Source organism: Solea senegalensis, linkage group LG5, assembly GCF_019176455.1.
Source record: "Solea senegalensis isolate Sse05_10M linkage group LG5, IFAPA_SoseM_1, whole genome shotgun sequence".
NCBI classification, from domain to species: Eukaryota; Metazoa; Chordata; class Actinopteri; order Pleuronectiformes; family Soleidae; genus Solea; species Solea senegalensis.
The window spans coordinates 19,931,782-19,953,021 of record NC_058025.1 but is presented as its reverse complement, the minus strand read 5'-3'; the positions used below and the strand labels follow the sequence as shown (position 1 = coordinate 19,953,021).

The window sequence follows — 21,240 nt, the reverse complement described above, 5'->3', positions numbered from 1 at the left end:
GTGACACGTTTACATGCCTCTGTGGCACCTGAGCCTCTCAGCACTGGTGTGAACTCCATGTGCACCAGCAGCAGGAAGCAGAACATTTATGCTTCATTTTCTCACACTGGTTCACAGTGCAGTCCTGAACGATCACATAATTGTGCATTTAAATCAGACGTTTTTTTTTATATAATTTTACCATCTATGTTGCACATAAAAATCTCTATAATGTTAGTGGGAGTCATGTATATATGAAGACGCCACATTGACTGTGCGATACTTCAGTGAATCCACCATCTTGGTTTGGGCAAGTCTGTCTTTTAGTAGACAAGGAAACTTTAGACAAGGAATTTTAGAATAAAACACAATAACATTGGCATTCAATTGATTTTGATTTCATTGTTTTTATATGAAATTGTTTATATTAATTTTGTCCTTAATGACAGAAAATTAAAGACAATAATTTTGTTGTATATAATAATATTCCATGGTAACCCTGTGATGGACTGGCTACCTGTCCAGGGTGTACCCCGCCTTTCACCCTGTCAGCTGGGATTGGCACCAGCGCCCCCCACGAGCCTCATGTGGAGGATAAAGTGGTAGAAGATGAGTGACTAAGTGAGGGAACATTCCATGGTAGTGTGTGACGAGTACAGGCCCAAGCCTCACGTGAGTAAAGCATCCTTATCTCGCTCAATACCACACACACACCAAGATAGCAGTATGGTGTCAGTGTCTCCAGCAGTCAATGCAGCATCTGCATAGTGAATATGTCTATATTGTTCACACTGAACTTTGTGCAGTCAGTAAAACAACATCACTCCTTCAAATAAATCTTAAATGAAGCCACTGCATAACAGGTCCACCTTATATATCCTTATTTCTAGATAATAAATAACTGACATAAAACTTGATTCTTAATCAATGTGACGGGAACTACCAACAAACATTCATTTGATATCTGCTTAGAATTTGTTTTCCTACTTGTAAAAATGGGAGTTGGCAGTGCTCCTAACCTACTGTATTATATGCATCTTACCATCTTTACCTTTAGTTCACAAGAAAACAGAAGAAAACAACAACAACAACAACCGAGCCTAAAAACCAAACACACTAACTTTATCTGGTAGAAGCAGCTCAAAAGCTAGTATAGAGTCACAGGGGGCAGAACATAAATAAAACAATTTAAAATATAGATGTAAAATAAAACAGGATTAAAATAAAATGAACACTTGAACATTTGAAATAACTGTAACAGCAGTAAATAAAAAGCTAACTAAAATAAAACATAGTAAACTGAAAACGTGTTACACCTTTTTCTCTACTATGATCAATTTCTTTTCAGTCGGTCAATTTTTAATTCTTTTTATTCTTTTTAACATTGAACATTTGCACAAGTTCAAATTATTTGGACACAAACACATTTTCATTTACACTGAAGAATAAAATCTCAACTTTAACATTCAAACATCAGTCTCATGACCTCCACATCCACCACAAGTTTTACAAAAATATTTGGACTACATCAGGATCCATCTATTTTATTTATGTTATTTTTCCACTCTTGTCTCCGTTTCTTTTTTATTGGAAAATAGCAGACAATAAAAGCCAATGTGAAAATGCTACAAACAGTAAACGGTGAATAAAATGTCATTAAACCTGTTATTAGAATTGTAAAACAGTCAAATTTAGTGGCCTTTCAACATATTAAAACATACGTTGTATGTTTTTTAATACTATATTTAATACGATATTTATGTTGTTGCAATTTTATTTCCAGTAAAAGTCACTGTGTAGAAATATAATGTTATCATTATATTCCAACTTTCAAATTTGAACATTGGGTCAACATACGGCTTCCTTTTGTCTCCTACTTTTATCCTTTAGAAAAAACATCTGAGAAAAGTAATTACAAAGTTGTAAAGTCTTGAATTTACACCGTTACCAGCAGGTGTCACTAAACCAATCGTCATAAACCTACATTAGCCAAAAAAAAACAAAAAAAAAACAGAACAATTAAATATATACACTCCATCAATAACGTTACTCGATCAATCAGTGAGTCTGACTAAAAGAGATGAATTCATTAGGACGGGTCCATGTTACACAGTAACAACAAATACAGGCTTCTCTCTGTCTCACACACACACACACACACACTGTCAGCAGGTTAAATGTTTGGCACTCAGAGACTCCATCCAACAGAAAGAATCTTATCAAGTCCAGTCCAGGTTTGGGGGTCTGTCCATGTCCATCACAAATCTGTTTCTGGTCCAGTCCACATGAAACACAGTGCAACAGGTTGTAAATAGAGAACAGAATGTGGATCTGACGTGAGACTAGTAAAAACAAGACGCATATCCATTTGACCTGAATAAAAACAATAAAACCTGACCAGACCAGGTTCTCCATTTAGCTCTCAGGAGAATGGAGAGAATTCAACACCTTCAGAAGGGGGTGGGGTTAATCTGGGTCACAAGGATGCCTATAGATCACTACATTCAGTTCCTTTCATGATTTGGGTGAATCAAGTTGTGCAAGTTTGAGAAACACAAACACTGGATCACACTGACATAGCTCTGTATAAACCAGTCCGGTCCAGATCAACCCTGTCAAACGTGGAGGCGGGAGTATTTTAGTCTCCACCTCCTGGATCTAACTTTGAAGAAGAAGAAGAGGAGCATGAGGAAGAGGCAGGAGCAGATGTACAGGACCACACAGAGACTCATGTCCACACTGTTAAAATCCAGACCCAGGATCCACACTCCTCCTCCTGCTGGTACTACTGCTGCTGCTGCTCCTCCTCCTCCACCCCCTCCTCTCCTTGGCACCTCACTCCTACCCTCCTCCTTCTGGGCCTGGAGACCGGGCCGAGGCTGCTGTTGCCCATCACGCACTCTCTTCTCCTCCTTCCTCTCTTCTCCTCCCCCTCCTTGTTGCTTCTCCTGAGGCTTGCCGGTGTGCACAGGATTGGGGTTTGCAGGAGGTGCAAGGAGTCGCGGAGGAGTCAAAGAGTATTTGGGGGAGAGGTTGGAGGCTCCATAGTGATGTCGGAGGAAGTGGAGGACATTGTCTTGGTTCCAGACGTGGATGCCATCTTTCTCCTCGTGGCAGGAGGGGCAGAGGGAGGGGCTCGGCCATGGAGCTTTAGGGAAGAGGGGGTCATCACTCAGTGTGCCTGAAGCAGAAGGAGCAGTGACTGTGAGTGTGAGGACAAGTTAAGACACTCATCTTATCTGGTGACTATGATGCTCCATCCTCTCTAACTACACTTCCCACAGAGAGAAGTTGTACAGTCTTGTTGCAGGTAGAGTGGTAACAGTTAGTTTCTGTAAATCAGTCTCACTACATTTACATCTATAGCTAGATTGCTCCAAATGAAATCATTTAAAACCAGCTTTGGATAAATGCAGAACCAGTGACTGGGTTGTATTTGTATCACACTGATGAATGTGTCATGTTTCGGTTAGTATTATTGACATGTGATCACAGATATGAAACAGCGACCTAGGGAACAAATTAGCCTCAGGGAGCAGGTAATACTAAGACTTTTTTTCTTTCATAGTTTACTATTTGCAGTCTGACAAGCAACGCAAGACACAAGAAAGGAGTTGCAGTTGAGAGACCCGAGACATCTACGACCATGGTTTTGGAGCTGTCAGTTGGCTCTGGTTCCGATTGGCAGTAATGTAAACATGACACCCAGGTGCAGTGGCAGCTGGTTTACCCATGTTCAATAACCCTGCAGATGTTGGTGTATACCTGCCAGTCTGTAGTTGACCATGTTGTGTTGGTTCCACAGCCACAGAATCTGCTGCTCTTGGTTTTGAACCTTGTCCATACTGACAGCGGCTGCCTGTTCGAAGTGTTGACCGCACAGCTCACAGCCGAAGAACGTCCTGATGTACCGACGCATCACCTGCAGCACCGGAGCCGCCTGGCTCTCCAGGCCTGTGTGAGTTACATGATTACAAACAGTGTTATAGACAGAAACCTCACACAGACCTTCTCAAAAGGTGTGTGTGTGTGTGTGTGTGTGTGTGTGTGTGTTACCTGTGTTTTTCAGTGTGGCAGGCTTGGCATCATGTTGGACAGTCAGAACATGAAAGAGAGTCCACAGTGAACATGGGTAACCTCGAAGCCCCGCCCTGCTGCCCTGACAGCTGACCCACCGAAGCTCCTTCCCCAGGAACACACCTGAGATCTGGACAAATGACAGGAAATTACACAACTGCTCCTGGTACAGATTGTGACTGTGTGTGTGAGTGTGTGTATGTTTGTCTCACCCTCATTTTGTTGTCTACCAGATCCAGGATGGCCTGGTAGGGGATTTGCTGCAGTGGTAGACTGAGCAGCCAATCAGATAGAGTCTCCATCAGCTTCACCACTGAACCACCACCTGGATACAGCTGCAGAGGAACAGTTTGTCTATAATAGCCGCTCCCAAACTTGAGAACGCTCACACAGCCCAACACTGAAGACTATAGTATTTCTATAAAGATAATTAATTTCACAGAGGCAGAAAATAACAGCAAAGCAAAGCAAAGAAAATTGACCTGAAACTTGTTATTGAGACAATTGAATCCCCAGGAAAATGTTTACTGAGGTTATAAATCATGTTGCCATTGACTTCCATTCAAACAGAGTTCATTTTACAACCGGTGGAGTCACCTTCTGGTGGCTATTTAGTATATTGTTACTTCCTGATTTACTTCACAGAGAAAACAGGAAGACTTTTATGCAAATATTTGGCACAGTCCACACCTTATTTCTGAACTTACACATCTTTCCACACATGCATGTGGTTATTACAGCTGCGCTCCACGCAATATTTCAAAAGTCTAGCTTTATAACAAAGTGCGTAACTGTCCATCAACATAAAAAATTAGTAAAAATTAACAAATTAACATTGAGTGCAAATACTGAATTATTAGACATACTTACACATAAAATGTCTCAATATTGCTGTATATATTAACTGCTATACTAGGTCAGATAAAAGTCAAATCAAATATAATTCAATCACCATGAATTTGTTTAATTCCTTTTAAGTATTTCTTAAAATCTATTGTACATATTTTACAGCAGTTCAAAACTTAACTACAAAACTGGAAATTAAAAACACATTTATTATATATTATTATATATTTAACCCTTTAACACCTAAAATATCCTGTGAGTAAGTGCTTTCGATATCTGGCAGTTATGTTAAATTTGAACAGTGTAAAACATATTTGAAATAATCTTTTTTGAGTTTTTGTCTCATTGTCCAAAAACAGGTAAAAAATGGAAACTATGTAGTGGTATTTTTCCCACTTTTTCCCTTTCTGCTGGTAAAGCCGCTGATTCGCTGGCTTCCTGCGACAGTGCACGTGAAATGACCATAATAACCACATGTTTGCTTCTCAGCTTTCAGAAAGCTTCAGTATTTTTCCAATAGCACAAACTGTCGCGTCATTACAATAATGTAATGTGTGGTTTGCAATATGCCTGGTCTTATTAATGACCTGTCAGGGTCCACCTGTAGCACCTGTCATGGCCCAATGGGGGTCCACAGCCCACACTTTGGGAATCACTGGTCTATGGTGATAGTGGATTAGTGAAGTGAACACAACGTGCTGTGGGTTCCTACAATCTTTGGCACAGTGAAGAAGACAGCACTTTGTCATGAAGCTCTGTGAGGACACCTCGTTACCTTTGCGACAACGATGACAAAGTCTTTGAAGACCTTTAGCTCCTCCCCCTTCAGGATATTATGGGTCGCCAGCTCGACTCTCAGCAGATAGTGGAGAGCTGATTCCAGATCAGCTGTGTACACCTGGGACCTGCAGAGAGACAGAGGTTAGTTTACTGAAGATCCACTACCTATAAACCAGACCAAATCTGAACTGAGTCTCTGACCTGTTAAAATCTCTCCATGGTTCTGTGCTCTGTTTGTCAGGCTGCGCCACCATCTGACCAATACTGGCACCTTCTGACTTAAACCTGCGTTGAACTCCAGGTAACGTCCTCAGCAATGAGGAAAAGAAGAAACGTAGTCGCTTCTCTCTGAAACCCCAGAAGACGAAATAGATGAAGTCAAATACACATAATATCATTTTTAAAACAGATTTCCATCCTCAGTTTCTGATGATGACTCGTTTACTCTTTGCAGTGACATTGTGACGACATGAAGTTATTTGAACAGTATTTTATTACAGTATTTACCTTTGTGCTTGTGACATTTGTTCTTCTATGTTTCAATGATGTTTGAAAGATGTTTCAAGAACCCAGATAATCCCTTAACCTAAAGTTCACTGTCGTCTCACTTTAGCAACATAGCCCTGCATCAGCTGTGATGTAAAAAGCATCACTGTGACACAGACACAAAAACACTACTGCACTGAGAAACACAGATGATGGATATACTCAACATCCTAGGAACTCATTTGACAAGGCTTTGAATATAACATCTGTTTATATTTAAATGCCACATAATACAGCTTTAGACACATGCTTGGTGTAGTGGTTAGCACTCTTGCCTTTGCAGCAAGAAGACCTGGGTTCGAGCCCTGGTTGGAACAAGAGCCTTTCTGCATGTTCTGTGTGTGTTTGTGCGCACGTTTACTCCGGGTTCTCTGGTTTCCTCCCACAGTCCAAAATCATGCAACATGGGGATTAGGTAAATTGGTCACTCTACATTGACTGTGAGTGTGAATAGTAAAGGATAAAGCGGTAGACAATGGACAGCTGGATAATACAGCTTTAATGCAATGTTTAAGTCCATTCATGAGGTGTGACTTCAACATGTTCTGCTTTAAGAAGTGAAGAACGATTTCACACAGCAGAGACATAAACCACACTGGTGGCGAATTGCGAAACTGCTGCGTTGTTGGTTTTAAAACTAAAGATCCATTGCTCTGTAGATGTTTGTGTGTCTGTGTATCACTCACACATGCAGGAGTGTGTGCGTCCCGTTGGGGTGCAGCAGGTAGATGGAGGGGGAGCTTGTGATTTTCAGAGCATCCAGCAGGGGGAGATCAGTGCTCAGTGCTCGCTTTACCACCACATGAGAAAACTGCAGCAGGTCCAGAATCACCTGACATATAGTAATGATCAAACAAGTGAAAAGATGGAATGCGTCAATAAAATAAAACCGATGAAAGACACACGTGTGCTGGAAATCAGATTTTCATACCAGTTTCTTACCTCTCGTCCAACATAAGAGGCCGGATCCTCTATGATGATAGCGGTGTAGTGATTTGACCTTTGACCTAACAAAGACAGCAGCTCCGCAGAGCTACAGACAGAAAAAAGAAGTCAACTCTTAGCAGCTGCTGTTCATTTCCTATGAAGTGAACTTGTTGATCTGGTTTTAATAACAGGTTGCAATAAATACCTGTAAGCTTCTAAAGGAGGACAGTGATCTGGCCAGTCCCGCCTGGTGTGATTCTGCAGGATGTTAACCATCAACTGTCTCACTGACTGAATCTGTCTGTCTGCACCTGACCATGGAGACGGAAAAATGCCTTATTTCTCAGTCTCATCACGGTACTGACACAATACTATAAACATGCAGTATGCTGGTAGAACCTTTGTTGATGGAAACATCATGAATTCAAGGTTTTATGAAGTGAGGATACACAAGACACTCTGGGTGGGTTTCCATCAGCATGTGTAATATGCACATTTTCTTTTATACATAACAAAAACTGAATGGAAACACAAATAATTCCAAATCATTTTGATATAATGCATATATGTTTTTTTTATACTTCACAGCAGTGGAAGAATTTGTTTAACAATAACAAGTAAATGTGAAGTAACAACTGCAATGGCAACAGATCACATGATTCACTGCACTGAAAAAGTTGTGAAAATGGGCGACAGTTAGGTCCATATATTTGGACAAAGGCATGCATTTGGTTATTTTTCTCTGTACACCACAATGAATTTGAAATGAAACAATCAACATGTGATTCAAGCATGGACTCTCAGCTTCAATTTCAGGGATTCAACAAAAGAATATCGTTGACCATTGAGGAATTCTAAGCATTTATATACATCAATTTTCAGGGTGTCAGAAATAGACAATTGACTAAAACGCTGTTTCATTGTCAGTCGTGTCCGGTTCCCTCACCATTCCCTGTCAGAAGCAGGAAAAGGTCTGCAGCTGACTGCAAATGTTGAATTTGCATTTGGTGGCTTTACAACATCCAGCCAAGTCAAAATCACAATAGAAGAGGTAAGCAACACAAGAGCTTTTGAATGTATTGAATGTGTGGCCTGGCAAAGCATCTCCAGGGAGGAAACTCAGCTTTTGGTGATATCCAGTGGGTTCCAGACTTCAGGCAGTCATTGACTGCAAAGGATTTTCAACCAAGTATTAAAAGAAGCATTTCATTGAACATGAGTTGAGTTTGTCCCATTATTTCTGAGCCCCTGAAAATGGACAATAATGTACAAAAATGCTTATAATTCCTCAATGGTTAATGCAATTATTTTGTTCAATCCCTTCAAATTAACACTTTAATTGTTTCATTTCAAATTCATTGTGGTGGTGTACAGAGGCAAAATGACAAAGTTTGTCTTTGTCCAAAAATATATGGACCTAACAGTAGGTGTGAGGACTGATGAGGAAAACCACAGCATTCCTCAGTTTAATGCAAGAAGCAATTATTACAACAATAATATAACATTTAAACATTGATCTTCCTTAGTCCTAGTATGACAATAACAGTACTTCAAGTACCTCTGTAAATGGTTCCTGTGTCTGATGGTGCAGCATGAGCCTGGAAATACTGCAGACAACAACATCAGTGAAGTGATTAGAGCAGAGTCACAGTTCAGTATACGTCTGTATCTACCTTAGTCCTGGAGGCGCTACTGCAGAAATGCTTATGAGTTCAACTTCCAGAGCAGAAGCAGCAGCGTGGCTGCAGGATCGCACTGTTTGCAAATCACCTGATGTCGAAAGTAAAAGCCAGAATTGGTCATACGTAGTGATGCAACTAACGATTATTTTCATAATCGTTAGTTGCTACACATGAGTGATCAGTGTTGGTCAATCCTGGAAATGATGATGTTCTCGAATGTCTGGTTTTGTCCACAAACCAAAATGATTCACTTTTAATGATTTCTTTCTTATGTGGAGCAAAGAAATGAAGAAAATACTCACATTTAAGAAGCAATCTTGTTTTCTTGTTTTAATAATCAAAATAGTTGACGTTTTGTTTCAGCTTTAGTGATGGGGGACAATCTCGCCATATTAAAATAAAGTCAATTTAGCTATTGATATTTAACTCTTAGTGTTAAAGTTACATTTAACATGCATCCTGATTGTATCTTGCCCTTAATCATTGTGTAGAAGTAGGCAGTGAATGATCACATCATTCCATTTGTGTTATGTTAAATTGCTCTCAGTAATAAGCGTTCCGTTACCATGGAAACCGCCAGTTGTGCTTCAGTGACGGGATGCGCTAAAATATGCGACATAATTCACGCAATGTATCATGGTCATAGCAACAGGAATAAGGTGGATATAGAAGTTAGATGCAATGTGATTTCATTCAAATGTGCACATAAAATGGTGCATTATAACGGCATGACAATAAACGTCTGTCTGACTATATACAGTATATCACAGAGGACCAGATACTAGTTTGCACATACTTTGAATGTTGGGTAAAACTTGATGCTGTACTCTTTACAGACGTCAAAGTTCTCCTCCTGAGCACAGTCCACTACCGCCACACTGATGGCAGGATGCCAGTCTAAGAGAGAGACAGAGACAGAGAGAGAAAGAGGGAGAGAAAGAGGGAGAGAAAGAGGGAGGGAGCGATATGATTCGGGAGACTGAGCATGTAGACAAAGTGATCTGTCACACAAACAAATGTTTCAAGTTTCATTTAAATAACAAATGTTTATTTCTTAACCAAACCAGGATTTCTTTAAGAAATTCAAACATTTGTGTGCATGAGTGTGTGTATGTGTGTGTGTGTGTGTGTGTGCTTTCACTCCCAGCTGTCTCTCTTTCAGGGTTCAGCAGGGCTTTGTTTCTCAGATGTCCTTTGACTCCGACAGCAGGTCCCCCTGAAGAGAGGGAGTGTGTGTCTGTGCCTGTGTGTGTGTGTGTGTGTGTGTGTGTGTGTGTTAGCAGCAGCAGCAGCGGTGGCAGTGGCAGTGGCAGTGGCAGCGGCAGCAGCAGCAGCAGCAGCTGGTCTCTAGTTGAATTATTCCCCAGAGGCAGACATAGACTAAAGACCAGAGACCAATTCCCATTTGTTGCGGTCTGTGTGTGCGTGTGTTCCTGGTATTAGTAGTTTTGTGGGGACCTAAATCTGTTAATGTGTAGTGACATTATAGGGACTTGTCTTCCTCATGGGACGGGAAAATGATTATGTTTGGGGTGAAGACATGTTATATTGTTGGTATGAGTTTCTCCCTCATTGCTTGGACATTTTGTCCTTGGTTTTAGAATTAGGTTTATGTTATGCTTATGGAATGGACTGAGCTATGAAATAAATTATGTATCAATGTTACAACATTATGTGCGTATGAAGTTAGGAAATTTTGGCTGGTCCACACAACTTTTAAGGGCTTTTTCAGGGTTAAGACCTGGTTTTAGGGTTAGAAATTATTAGGTTTATGTGATGGTTAGGATATGGATTCATGTTGGGCATTTAGTTGTAATGCTTAAGGTTAGGGTAAGGGGTGAAGCCAGGGAGTGTATTAGTTTCTGTGAGTGTCCCCAGGAAGAACGCTGTACCAGAATGCGTGTGCAAACACATGTCCTCTCTGCAGTGTTGGTATATTTGGAGCTTAATCACTAAATTATCTTGTTTCTACATGTAAAGATTACAGACTGCAGGTGTTTGACTTCTCTGTGGGTACTAACACTCATCAAAAAACTCCTCCACCCTCTAAATAGAAACCCTGCAGTCTCCACTTTCCCATCAAACTTCACAGTTCAAACAGGTTTGTCGAATTAACACATGATAACAATCAAACCAATTTATTAAATATAATTCTGTTGGACACATGACAATCAGCCAATTACTTCTTGTCACTCTCCAGTGGAACCTGGAGCAGCTGTCACATAGAGCAGGTGCATCGAAGGTCATTACCCTGCATCATTCAATTGAGTATGAATCCATTAAACTATTGTAAAACACTGAACGCTGAATGATGACAAATCTCTGAACCTAACAGAAAATAGGATGGCCAACTCAAACTATACTTGATTTGGTTTTTCAGTTGATGAAACATGACAATATTTAATCTTATTTCTTTATATTCAAAATTTCATATTCACACCAACACACTTATAAATCAGAAACCCAGTATCAAGCAATAAATAATTTTTCTTCAATGAATTCTTCCTAAAGTAGATACCCTAAAGTACTGCAAGAAATTGTAGGACTTAAATTACTTATTGCCATTAATATGTTGATTCTTTTCTCAGTTAATTGCTTAGTTGATTTGTCCATAAAACGTCAAAATAATTGAGAATAAGGTCAATCAGTGTTTCCCAGAGAAACCAGAAGAAGCTGAAAACAAACTTACAACTTCACTGCTGCTCTAAATCTGTACAAACTATAGCCTTATGTCATTCATGTTATTGACAGTATTTGCTTTTAATCCATTGTATAAAATGAACTTAGTTACTTGTCCCTGTACATAAGTGGTGCTTAAGTAACTAAGACAAAACTACAGATAGAATGAATCTTTTAATCTGTAAAATCAGCAGGTGTGAGGTTACTTCTCTGTAACATAAGACCACACTGGGTGACAAGCTGCAGATCTTTCACTGAGCCTCACATCGGGAACAACTCCACCAAAGACAACAAAATGTCTAACTTCCTCAGCTGAACCAGTCAGAACTTCACTATGAAAGTCGACAGTTTTCAGCAACTTACACACAACAGTTCAACAACATGGACCGAATTAAGCCCCAAGAAAATACTTACAAAGTCAATAAATAACCTGGAGTCTATTAAAAAGAGTCCCACTTTGAATAGGCTGAGGTATTCCAACTACAAGGAAGAACAACGGTACAGGAAGCAAAACCACTGCGTTTGATAAAATACCTTTAACGTCCAGGGCAAGTGTCTTCCATGTGCTGGAGTACTGGATGCAGTGACCGCACCAGGAGGAGTAGAACTGTACCAACCAGGCCGAGGACGAGTTACTAACGGTGGGCTTCAGGCTGCTGCCGCTCAGGATCACCAACGGGTCATCCTCCGTGTACAGCCGGGCTGCAGCTCCCGAACACTCGGGGGCGAGCCAGAGGACCACCGCCGCTTTAAACCAGAACCTGAGCATCCCTGTCACCCGGGGACACACACGGACACACACTGAGAGCAGGCGGTCAGAGAACTGGAGGGTTTGTACCGAAGAGAACCGGGGCGAGCGAGGGAGACATGGAGGCAAAGCTCAGTAGCTAACAAATACGTGTGTTTACTGCAGAGAGAAGACAACAACAGAGTTCCCACTCTGAGTCAGAAACACAGAACCTTCTACAACGCTGTAAAAAGTATTCACTTAGCCAGTCACAACTGTTGACCCATGAACCGAAAAATAACTATTCAAAAAAACAATCAATGTATGCGACCGGGTCATGTTGTTCCTGCTATCACATTCTAAGTTGTCTGTATAAAAAGAGTTGCTGTATTTTAGCGGTAGAGTTGAAGGTGTTTTACATAGACGATCTTTTTCAAACCAAGCCTGACGTTGACTGACGTAATGCGCGCGTTGCCTGGAGGCTGGCACAAAGATTTTAGGCTCTGTGTGTTGATGTGATTTTACAACCTGTTTGCATTTCCTGTTTTAAGAACTATTCATTAATAAATTACAGCGTGTGTTTATATATTCGGACAGAGAAAATGTGTTATATTAAACGTTGAATAGCTTTGTACAAGTAGATTTTTAACTTTCAAGTGTATCCTACGATTCAGTGAATGCAACAGCGCTCTCTGCTGCCTCCTATAGGCTGCAATACGCCGGTGCACCCACGCTCCAATAATGCAATAATGGGCAACGTTTTCTACATGACCGTAATGGAGGATGCTGAATATAAACGCCCTCCTTACAAAGGCCTTTACAGTAAAACGCCTGCGATACAGTGCATCAAGTTGATTTGTAACGACATTGACATCCGGTTTTCAAAGTAAAAGACTGAGAGCGCACTGGACTTTATAACTGGACTTTGAGCGACTTTATAAAGAGAGTTCTCTAAAAGGTATGAAACAGTTGTGTCTACTAGTGTGCTTTATAGACTATATTACTCTGTTCAGTCACTTTTATTGCTTCTGTTACGACCCCAGGATTGTGACTGCTTTTTCCTTGTGTATATGTGTCTGCATGCAAGTGTGACATGGGTTGCAGGTGTGCATGTTTTGAGTGAATGACATGTTATGTGTGAATCTAGGTGGATCCTGGGAGCTGATTGGTACCAGTTTAAGAGGTCTGATCATCCCAGTTGCAGTGGACTTCCTTGTACCACTGGAGTGTCATTATTATTATTATTTACTTCCTGTGTCTGAATGTTGGTGTTTTATTGTATTCTACTGACTACAAGTCAAAGTTCCCATGTAATAATAAAAATAAAATGAACTTTAGTTTGAAAACTTTGAACTTCCGGGTGAAACGGTGTACCTTTCCCCCCGCAGTGTGTCATGTTACCATAGCAACGGGGTCGCTTGTTAGGAGGAAACAGGTGAGCGTCTGAAAATAAAAGTTATTAAAGTGTGTTAAATAGAAACAAACATTTGTGTGTAGTTCGCCGTTTAGTTTTCGTGCCCACACCCGTGTGTGTATGTGTAATTGTCTGGCATAAACACTGACCTTGTAGACCACATGGAGACCAAAACCTGGTCTTGATGAGGAAGAACCTCATTTCTGAGGAACTGGTTAAGTTTAGGGCTATGAATTGAATTGTAGTTAGGTTAAGGTTAGGGTTAGGCATTAACTGGTCATGGTTAAAGATAATGCTTTAGTTACAGGTCGGGGTTAGGGTTAGGGTAGGGTTAGAGGTCGTCACAGGTTGTCAGTGAATGCATTTCAATGCAGTGTCCTAAGAATAATAGCTGCTCAAAACTTAGATCATTATTTATTAATTAAGTTATATGACCCTTGCATAACAGCTGAGGCAATACTGTCTCTCTTTTAAATAAAAACGTTTTATCAACAGAACTTATTTATTTCTGGTACGAATCAATGCTGCATTTCACAATACGTAAATGTATTGGCACTGTAACTAATGACATATTGCATCGATCAATCAATCAATCAGTTGTTTCACATCGAAGATCTCTATCAACGAGGAGAAAATAAACCAGAGCATATTTACGTTTAAGAAAAATGTAATAAAATAAAACATTTGTATTTTATGAATAATTAACTTGCACCAGTTAATTGATCATCAAAATGGGAGATTATTGCTTTTTTTTTAACTTTTACTTAATGACTGATTTATATGTTTTAGGGTTGCAATGATTAATCAATAAAACAAAATCAATTCATCACTGTTACTGTTGTCTTGAGTACAGGATGTGAGAATTACAATGAAAACTTCATTGTAACTCCTTAAAGCTTGATGATGCAGGGACATCTAGTGGTGTGGTTGTATATCACAACTAAGTGATTACCCCTAAAAGGATTAAAGAACTGTTATTCATCTGCTCTTCATTATCCATGGTCTGACAGGAAACATGTCAACGCCAAGGCTGGGTGTGGTCAGAGAGTCCATGCTGACCAATCCGTTGCTTATTAAGGTAAACAAACAAATAACAGAGAAGTGTCTGTTGAGCTTTTATTCTCAACAGAATGTGAAGCATGTTGGATTATTGTTTTGTTCTTCCTGTGTACAGGCATCTCTGGGTCAGACTAGGTCCAGAGGTCTGTCAGTTCCTGGTCCAGATTTCACTTTTGGATCCAGGAGCAGCTCACTGGAGGACAAAGGTGTGGTGGAGGGTAAGTCTCGACTGCCACTGTACACAAAAACAACAACAAATGGTGTAGAAACAGGGCTGGTAAAAGATGCATTGCTCTGGGACTGAAGTGAGAGGCTCCCCCCCAAGTACAGCTGTTTCCATTAGTCCAGAGCAAAGACAATCTAATGAGGACCGTACTGGAGTTAATCTCTGTCTATACCTCACCCTCACACAGTGTCAGGTTATCAGACATACAGACAGAAAACTGAACCTCTTTGGTGGAGGTAATAAAACTTTAAAACTCTGTGTGTAAGTGTGTGTGTGTGTCAGCTGTCGGAGTGTGTTTGTGTGACAGACACATGCCTCCAGGCAACAGTCACTGCTGTCTCTCTCTCTCTCACACACACACACATGCACACACACAAACATGACATTTCAGATGTGTTTTTTATGGTGAATGTCTTAAAAAAATTGTATCTGTTGTTTCTCAGTCGGTTACGTCCTGCGTCCTGTTTGTCTGTTGTCACATATGAATATGTGTGTGTGTGTGTTTGTCTTTCTACCTAGAGTGAAGACAATTTAAGGTGCCATGCCTGTGAGGACGCGTTGTCCTCACTTAAAAAACATTTTTGAGGGTTGAAATGAATGTGTCCTCATGACTACACAAAAGCCTGTGTCCATGATCACTAACATTACTGAGTCATAAAGAAAATACACATCATATAGTGCATATAGTGATTGAAGAAGTGTGAAGTGTGGTTGTATGATGCACTGCCACATAGTCAGCATTGACTGACAGCAGCCAGCAGTCATGTTTTCAGTGAGAGTAAGTGTCACTCATCTCAGGTTGGGTATCTGCATTGAGGGCATGGACAACCACACTTCAAAAAACCGTGAACTATCCCTTTAAAGATTGTGTTAATTGTATTTCTGAGTATTTTACTTCAGTTGTTTGTTTAAATTCAACAAAGAACTGTAGTTTTTGATGTCACAAACATATCAAACCAAGGAGTCTGCTGTCGTTTCTGTGTCAGTTCTGTCCAGCTGGAGGGTCCAGTCCAGACGAGAGGACTCTGGTCCTCATGGACCACTTGTTCCAGACTTTGTGACTCATCGTGATGCTGTGAAGGCTGGTCTGGTAACGTCCAAAGAGCTGAGTCACTACCGAGCCAAGACAAAGTGTCCTGCACCTAAACAGCTGGAAAGAGGCGGAGCTTCGCGGCATTTTGTGATTCCAGACATCACCCATGGGGTCACACCCAGGTCAGACAATAAACACACAGGTGAGGACCGATTCTTGAGCAATAATTGATGGTGAACGATGATGTGTCCATCAGGGCGCCGTCTCCTCTGTCAGACCTCCTCTCGCACCAGTATGCTCGCCACTGGATGGACGACCAGCTGAGCAGGAATCAGAGCAGCAACCAAAAACAGCTGCACAGGGTAAAAGAGCGGGAAAGCGAAGCTTGAACATCCACTGTGTTTGTACATTGAATTAAGACTGTGTGTCTGTATAACAAATAAACTGTGTGTAGATTAAACCAGGTGCAGACACTAGGACCAGTCTGCTGAGGAGAGGCCGTGTTCTGCCTGTGACACAACCACTGCTCAGACCCAAGCGCTGCACTCAGGTGACACACACACACATTCTTGCACCTTGTTCTTGGTGAGCCATAATAACCTAAGCCTAGCCCTGACCCTAACCTTAATATAAACCCATTACCAATCCTAATTCTACAACAGGCCTTAACCCTCAGAAACCCCTTTACATTTGTGAGGGCCAGAGACAGCACAGAGAGATGTACACACGCACGCAACACTAGCTGTGATGAGTGATGAGTGATGAGTTTAAAAATGAAAATGTATCATATGCACCTCCTCAGGTTCCTCCTGCTTTGGACACCTTCAGGGACCAGGAGACTCGGCTCCGAGCGTTCAGGGCTCATCAGTCTGAGTCTGTGACCAGGAGAGGACATCTTGGTCTGGGGACGTACAACATAGACCGAGCTCAGAACCAAACTGACTAAACCTGTCTTCACACTAATAAACCATTTCAATCATCATTATTTATCTGTGTGGTTCTTCCTCGGAGAACAAAGAGCCTGACTGTGACCAAGTTCTTCAATTCAACTTCTTAACACAAAGGTCTCTTTCAATACTCATTTCATCTCACTCAGTTGGAATAAATGTCCTCTTTGGTGTCTCACTACCTCACTCATGCTTCAGAGAGTAGGGGATAATTCATTAAGCTTAAACTATGGCTTTTAATCTTCCCCCCTTCCCTCCATCCAACACATCACCCCTGTCATCACAGACATAAAAACTAAAGAAACACAGTTGCGTGAAGCTGAAAGACTATTATGTGAACTCATTTCAAGGGTTGAATGTGGTGGACATTTTTGTTTATATTTAAAAAATGACACTTTAAAATACTGTAGACTGGTATATATTTTATTAGCCTTTTGTTAATTAAATGGTTTAGTCAGTGTTTTCTTTAGTAAAGGCTGGTTTTCATGTGTTGTCTTTTTAGAGAAGAAACAGCAAGCTGGTACAAAAAAGGAGCAACAGAGATTAGAAGAAAGAAAGAAAGAAAGAAAGAAAGAAAGAAAAATCGAGACAAGTCAGCATTTAAGGATAAGACTGCCTCTCTCTCGCCCCCCCTCTCTATGTCGCCTCTCTCTCTCTCTCTCTCTCTCCATGGTGCTGAAATCAGTTGCTGATGGATTGATTCATTTTCCATATGAATCAATAATCCTCCCGCAGCTGTTGAACAACTCAGTCAATGTGATGATTTTTTGTTTTTACCTCCGGACTCTAAACTTTCTACTGAGCATCTGAACTAACTCTGAGTTGGGTCGGAGATGGAGGTTTCTGCCTCTAGGTTCCTCATCGACTCCCTGCTTTCATTTAGGCCGCCTGGCGCGCTCTTCTCCCGGTCAGACTCTCCGGGACTCGGTCCGGACAGCGGCAGGTGCTCGGCGCCTCCTTCCAGGCGGAGAGAGGTCGTTTCCCGGTTAGATTCTCCCCTGCTGCCCGCTCAGCTGCAGCTCCGTTCCGCTGGCTCGTCTTTTCTGATCCGGGACATTTTAGCAGACTGTGTTTACTCTGACCCGGGACAGAATGGAGAGGAAGCCGAGCTGTTCCAGTCCGGAGCGGATGAAGACAGAAGCGCGAGCTGCTCTTCTTCAGACAGTGAGTCCAGAGGTAAGAGAAAAGCTAAATAATTCAAAAGTGGTTTCAAAATAAAAGTAGACTTTTATTCATGTAGTCATTTCACTAAATTATTAACGACAGTTCATTTGCTGCGAGGCAACCAGGGGAAACCAGATTTTAAATGAAGTGATCCAGAGTTTAGTCAATAGCCGCTTAATAAATAATCAATATGCTCATTTCAGCATTTTATTCAAATTTTAAATTAAATTAATTATTAATAAAAAAATAACTTTACTTACAACAAAGTGACTTGATTTTTTAATTAAAAATAGATCAGGATCTGCTCATTAATTATGCACAAAAATCATATTTTTATTTAAATATAAATTAAAAACCAACACTACCGAAATATTGATAAAAGAAGCTGCAGGAGACAGAATACACTGGTAATAATGAAACTATACAGAAGATAAAAGGATCTTTCTGTTTGTAAAGTGTCCTTGAGTGACCTGAAACGGGCTTTTAAATTAAATTAAATGAATTATCATTATTATAATATTATTATCTTTGAAGAGAAATATTTCAGATGTTTTCAGAAACATGGAACCTTTATGTTTTCCTTTGAAATAAATCTATAAAAGTTCCTCTCAATCACTGACACCTGACACGACTGATGTGATGCCTCCTCTCAGTGCAGGCAGCAGCTCGTCAGAAGAAGCCTCGTAAAGCTCGAACAGCATTCAGTGACCAGCAGCTGTCCAGGCTAGAGACAAGCTTCCAGAGACAGAAGTACCTGAGTGTCCAGGAGCGGATGGAGCTGGCCACGTCTCTGCAGCTCAGTGACATTCAGGTCAAGACTTGGTACCAGAACAGGAGGTAACAACACCACCCAACACCCACCTGTCCTACAGAGGACACACACATCCACCTGTCCTACAGAGGACAGACACACACTCCCACCTGTCAGAGGACAGACACTGTTCTTGCTGTTTTGTGTCCGTTGATTAGTGTCTTGTATTTTAGGACATGATCTTCATCAGCAGGAGTCATTTCCTTTCTAAATAATGAAAAGATTTAGATACAAAAGTGAAACAGCAATCGACATTATATCATTATATATAGTTATATCAAATCATACATTTCATACATATTGTTTATATCAGCTGTTGTAACAGTGCATTAAAAATGCAGCACATTCAATTTCAGAAAATGAGAAAAGCGCCCAGAGGCAGAAGGACCGGAGTGTCCAGGACCAGATGGACATGATTCTGAGGCAGATTTTTATTCCTCCACATTGAGACTCATCTGTGATGAACTTAGTTCTACAGAGAAAAGTCTGATGTCTAAACTAATATTTGATAAATTCTACATTTTAAATATTGCTAATATTACACCTTGTGTACACAACAAAGGTTGTCTACATGTGAGGTATAATTCACTTATTTTGAAGTATTTGAAGTAAAAAATTCAAAAAGCAAAGCCTACTTGCGTCTACGATATCCTTAGAATGCCAGGACAGTCTTTTTAACTGGGAAATGGCATTTGTAAGCTGCTCAATCTCCCTCACCAAAGCCCACAGAGAAAATCAGCATCTCCTGGTCTGCTGCTGCCTCATCACAAAAGTCACAAAACACATTTCAACTTACTGATAGTAAAATCACTGATTTAGTGCAGGGAGCAAGATGTTTACAAAGCCAAAGTGTTTCCAGTAATAAAAGGCTCCATAAAGTGGCAAATATATTCTTAACATATTTTATTTTAGACAGGCATTTATTTATTTATTTATTTGAGCCTTTTGTTGTGTGTTCCTGGTGGCAGCTCAGTCGTCCAAGTCTCAGGCTGGTTCTTTGTGTAAGCACAACATCATACAATCACACTTTGAGGATGTTTAGAAATGTACTTCTCCTCCATCAGGACCAAATGGAAGCGACAGTCGACTGCAGGTCTGGAGCTGCTGGCTGAAGCTGGCAGGATGTTCTTGCCCACACACTACCTGTACCCTTCTGCCACACCTTCAGTGGACCTATACCTGTACAGAGGCCACAACCACCATCGCCACCACACGACCCTGCCCCTGCTACCCCACAGTGAACTACGTCCACGCTGACCACTGAGAATGGGAGGGACTGGGGGATTTGGAGGACTGTGTCCCTCTGGACAGCAGCTGCACAGACTAGTCTGTCTCTGCACCTGGATCCTGTAATGACCCTGAACCACAGTGCTCTTCATCTCTGTTGGTTTAACAGATGTGAGATTATCACATCAAAACTCTGTGGAAAGGCGTCCCCAAGGACATGCAGCTCCTCATCCCCGTAAAGAAGCAGTCATTTTGAAACTTTCTTCCTCCATTGATCTCATTATTGTTTAAGCTCATCATGTAGATTTCTTCATGTCATTGTTCGAGTGTTTAATCTTCAACCTATTTTGAAAGGCTTGTCCTGTGTTTTTCATGTTTGTCATATACAATAGTATAGAACTCTGTTTTTGAAAGGTTCTTATTAAAGTGCACTATTATAATTTTTATTAAAACAGAAGATCAAACCATTTAGAGATAAAGACTTTTCATTGGGTGATCAGGCTGGCTGATAATCTTTGGATGTATTGATACATTTTTAATAAACATCATTCTGAAGCATTTTCTGTTTGTATTTTCTATTTAGGACAAACCAAAGCTTGTTGGTCTCAGGACTTGTCTTTGACTTTCATGCTTCTTCATTCGGCTCTCAGACAGATTTTGGTTTTGGCACTGAATCGTCTGATTTGTCACGGTGAACTTCACATTGTTCAGCAAACCAAACACATTGACTGCAATGTTGCCAAGTCTGCTTATTATAAGCGACTTTGGGCTTGTTTTTCTGTAAATTCTCTTACAAATATTGTCAGTCGCGGGTTGCAGCTTTTTGGGCTTGTTACTAAAGTGTAGTTGCTTGGTAGTTTGTAGTTGCTCCTGTTTCCCGGCGTTCCCGTCCCTCCCCTTTCCCTGCACATCTCAAACACACACACAAGCGCACAGGTGACAGACTGCTAACATGCTGGGAATAAGCGGGTGAAATATGGGAAAAAATATAATAAGGAGTGGGAGAAAGAGAGTGGCTTAAAAGAATGGATCCGACCAGAGGACGGGACACATTAGTCCATTAGTGCTGCACTGTGAGTCTAGTCATATGTTGCATGTAATACTATGATATTACTG

General features: G+C 40.8%; 3 protein-coding genes across 4 annotated transcripts; 2 read left to right on the top strand and 1 right to left on the bottom strand.

The window, feature by feature from the left end:
• Positions 1-1,333: 1,333 nt before the first annotated feature.
• qsox2 (quiescin Q6 sulfhydryl oxidase 2) lies at positions 1,334-12,390 on the bottom strand. The gene is made up of 12 exons (XM_044026515.1): positions 12,051-12,390; positions 9,634-9,734; positions 8,714-8,762; positions 7,361-7,466; positions 7,171-7,261; positions 6,915-7,060; positions 5,884-6,030; positions 5,678-5,807; positions 4,269-4,391; positions 4,036-4,186; positions 3,745-3,933; positions 1,334-3,160 (listed from the first exon to the last, which is right to left on the bottom strand). Exons 1-12 carry the CDS (start codon positions 12,283-12,285, stop codon positions 2,595-2,597), a joined length of 2,034 nt encoding a protein of 677 aa, XP_043882450.1. The 5' UTR covers positions 12,286-12,390; the 3' UTR covers positions 1,334-2,594.
• A 91-nt stretch (positions 12,391-12,481) lies between these two features.
• On the top strand, positions 12,482-16,957 carry cfap77 (cilia and flagella associated protein 77). 2 transcript variants are annotated; one of them, XM_044026518.1, is made up of 8 exons: positions 12,482-13,201; positions 13,331-13,678; positions 14,668-14,735; positions 14,832-14,934; positions 15,929-16,157; positions 16,232-16,337; positions 16,430-16,525; positions 16,778-16,957. In XM_044026518.1, exons 3-8 carry the CDS (start codon positions 14,673-14,675, stop codon positions 16,919-16,921), a joined length of 741 nt encoding a protein of 246 aa, XP_043882453.1. In that variant the 5' UTR covers positions 12,482-13,201; positions 13,331-13,678; positions 14,668-14,672; the 3' UTR covers positions 16,922-16,957. The 2 variants fall into 2 exon arrangements, with proteins under 2 accessions (XP_043882453.1, XP_043882454.1); XM_044026519.1 differs by having other exon boundaries at positions 12,482-13,426; positions 13,632-13,678.
• Positions 16,958-17,693: 736 nt separating this feature from the next.
• LOC122770008 (barH-like 1 homeobox protein) lies at positions 17,694-20,550 on the top strand. The gene is made up of 3 exons (XM_044026955.1): positions 17,694-18,098; positions 18,740-18,923; positions 19,962-20,550. Exons 1-3 carry the CDS (start codon positions 17,756-17,758, stop codon positions 20,152-20,154), a joined length of 720 nt encoding a protein of 239 aa, XP_043882890.1. The 5' UTR covers positions 17,694-17,755; the 3' UTR covers positions 20,155-20,550.
• The last annotated feature ends 690 nt before the right edge of the window (positions 20,551-21,240 follow it).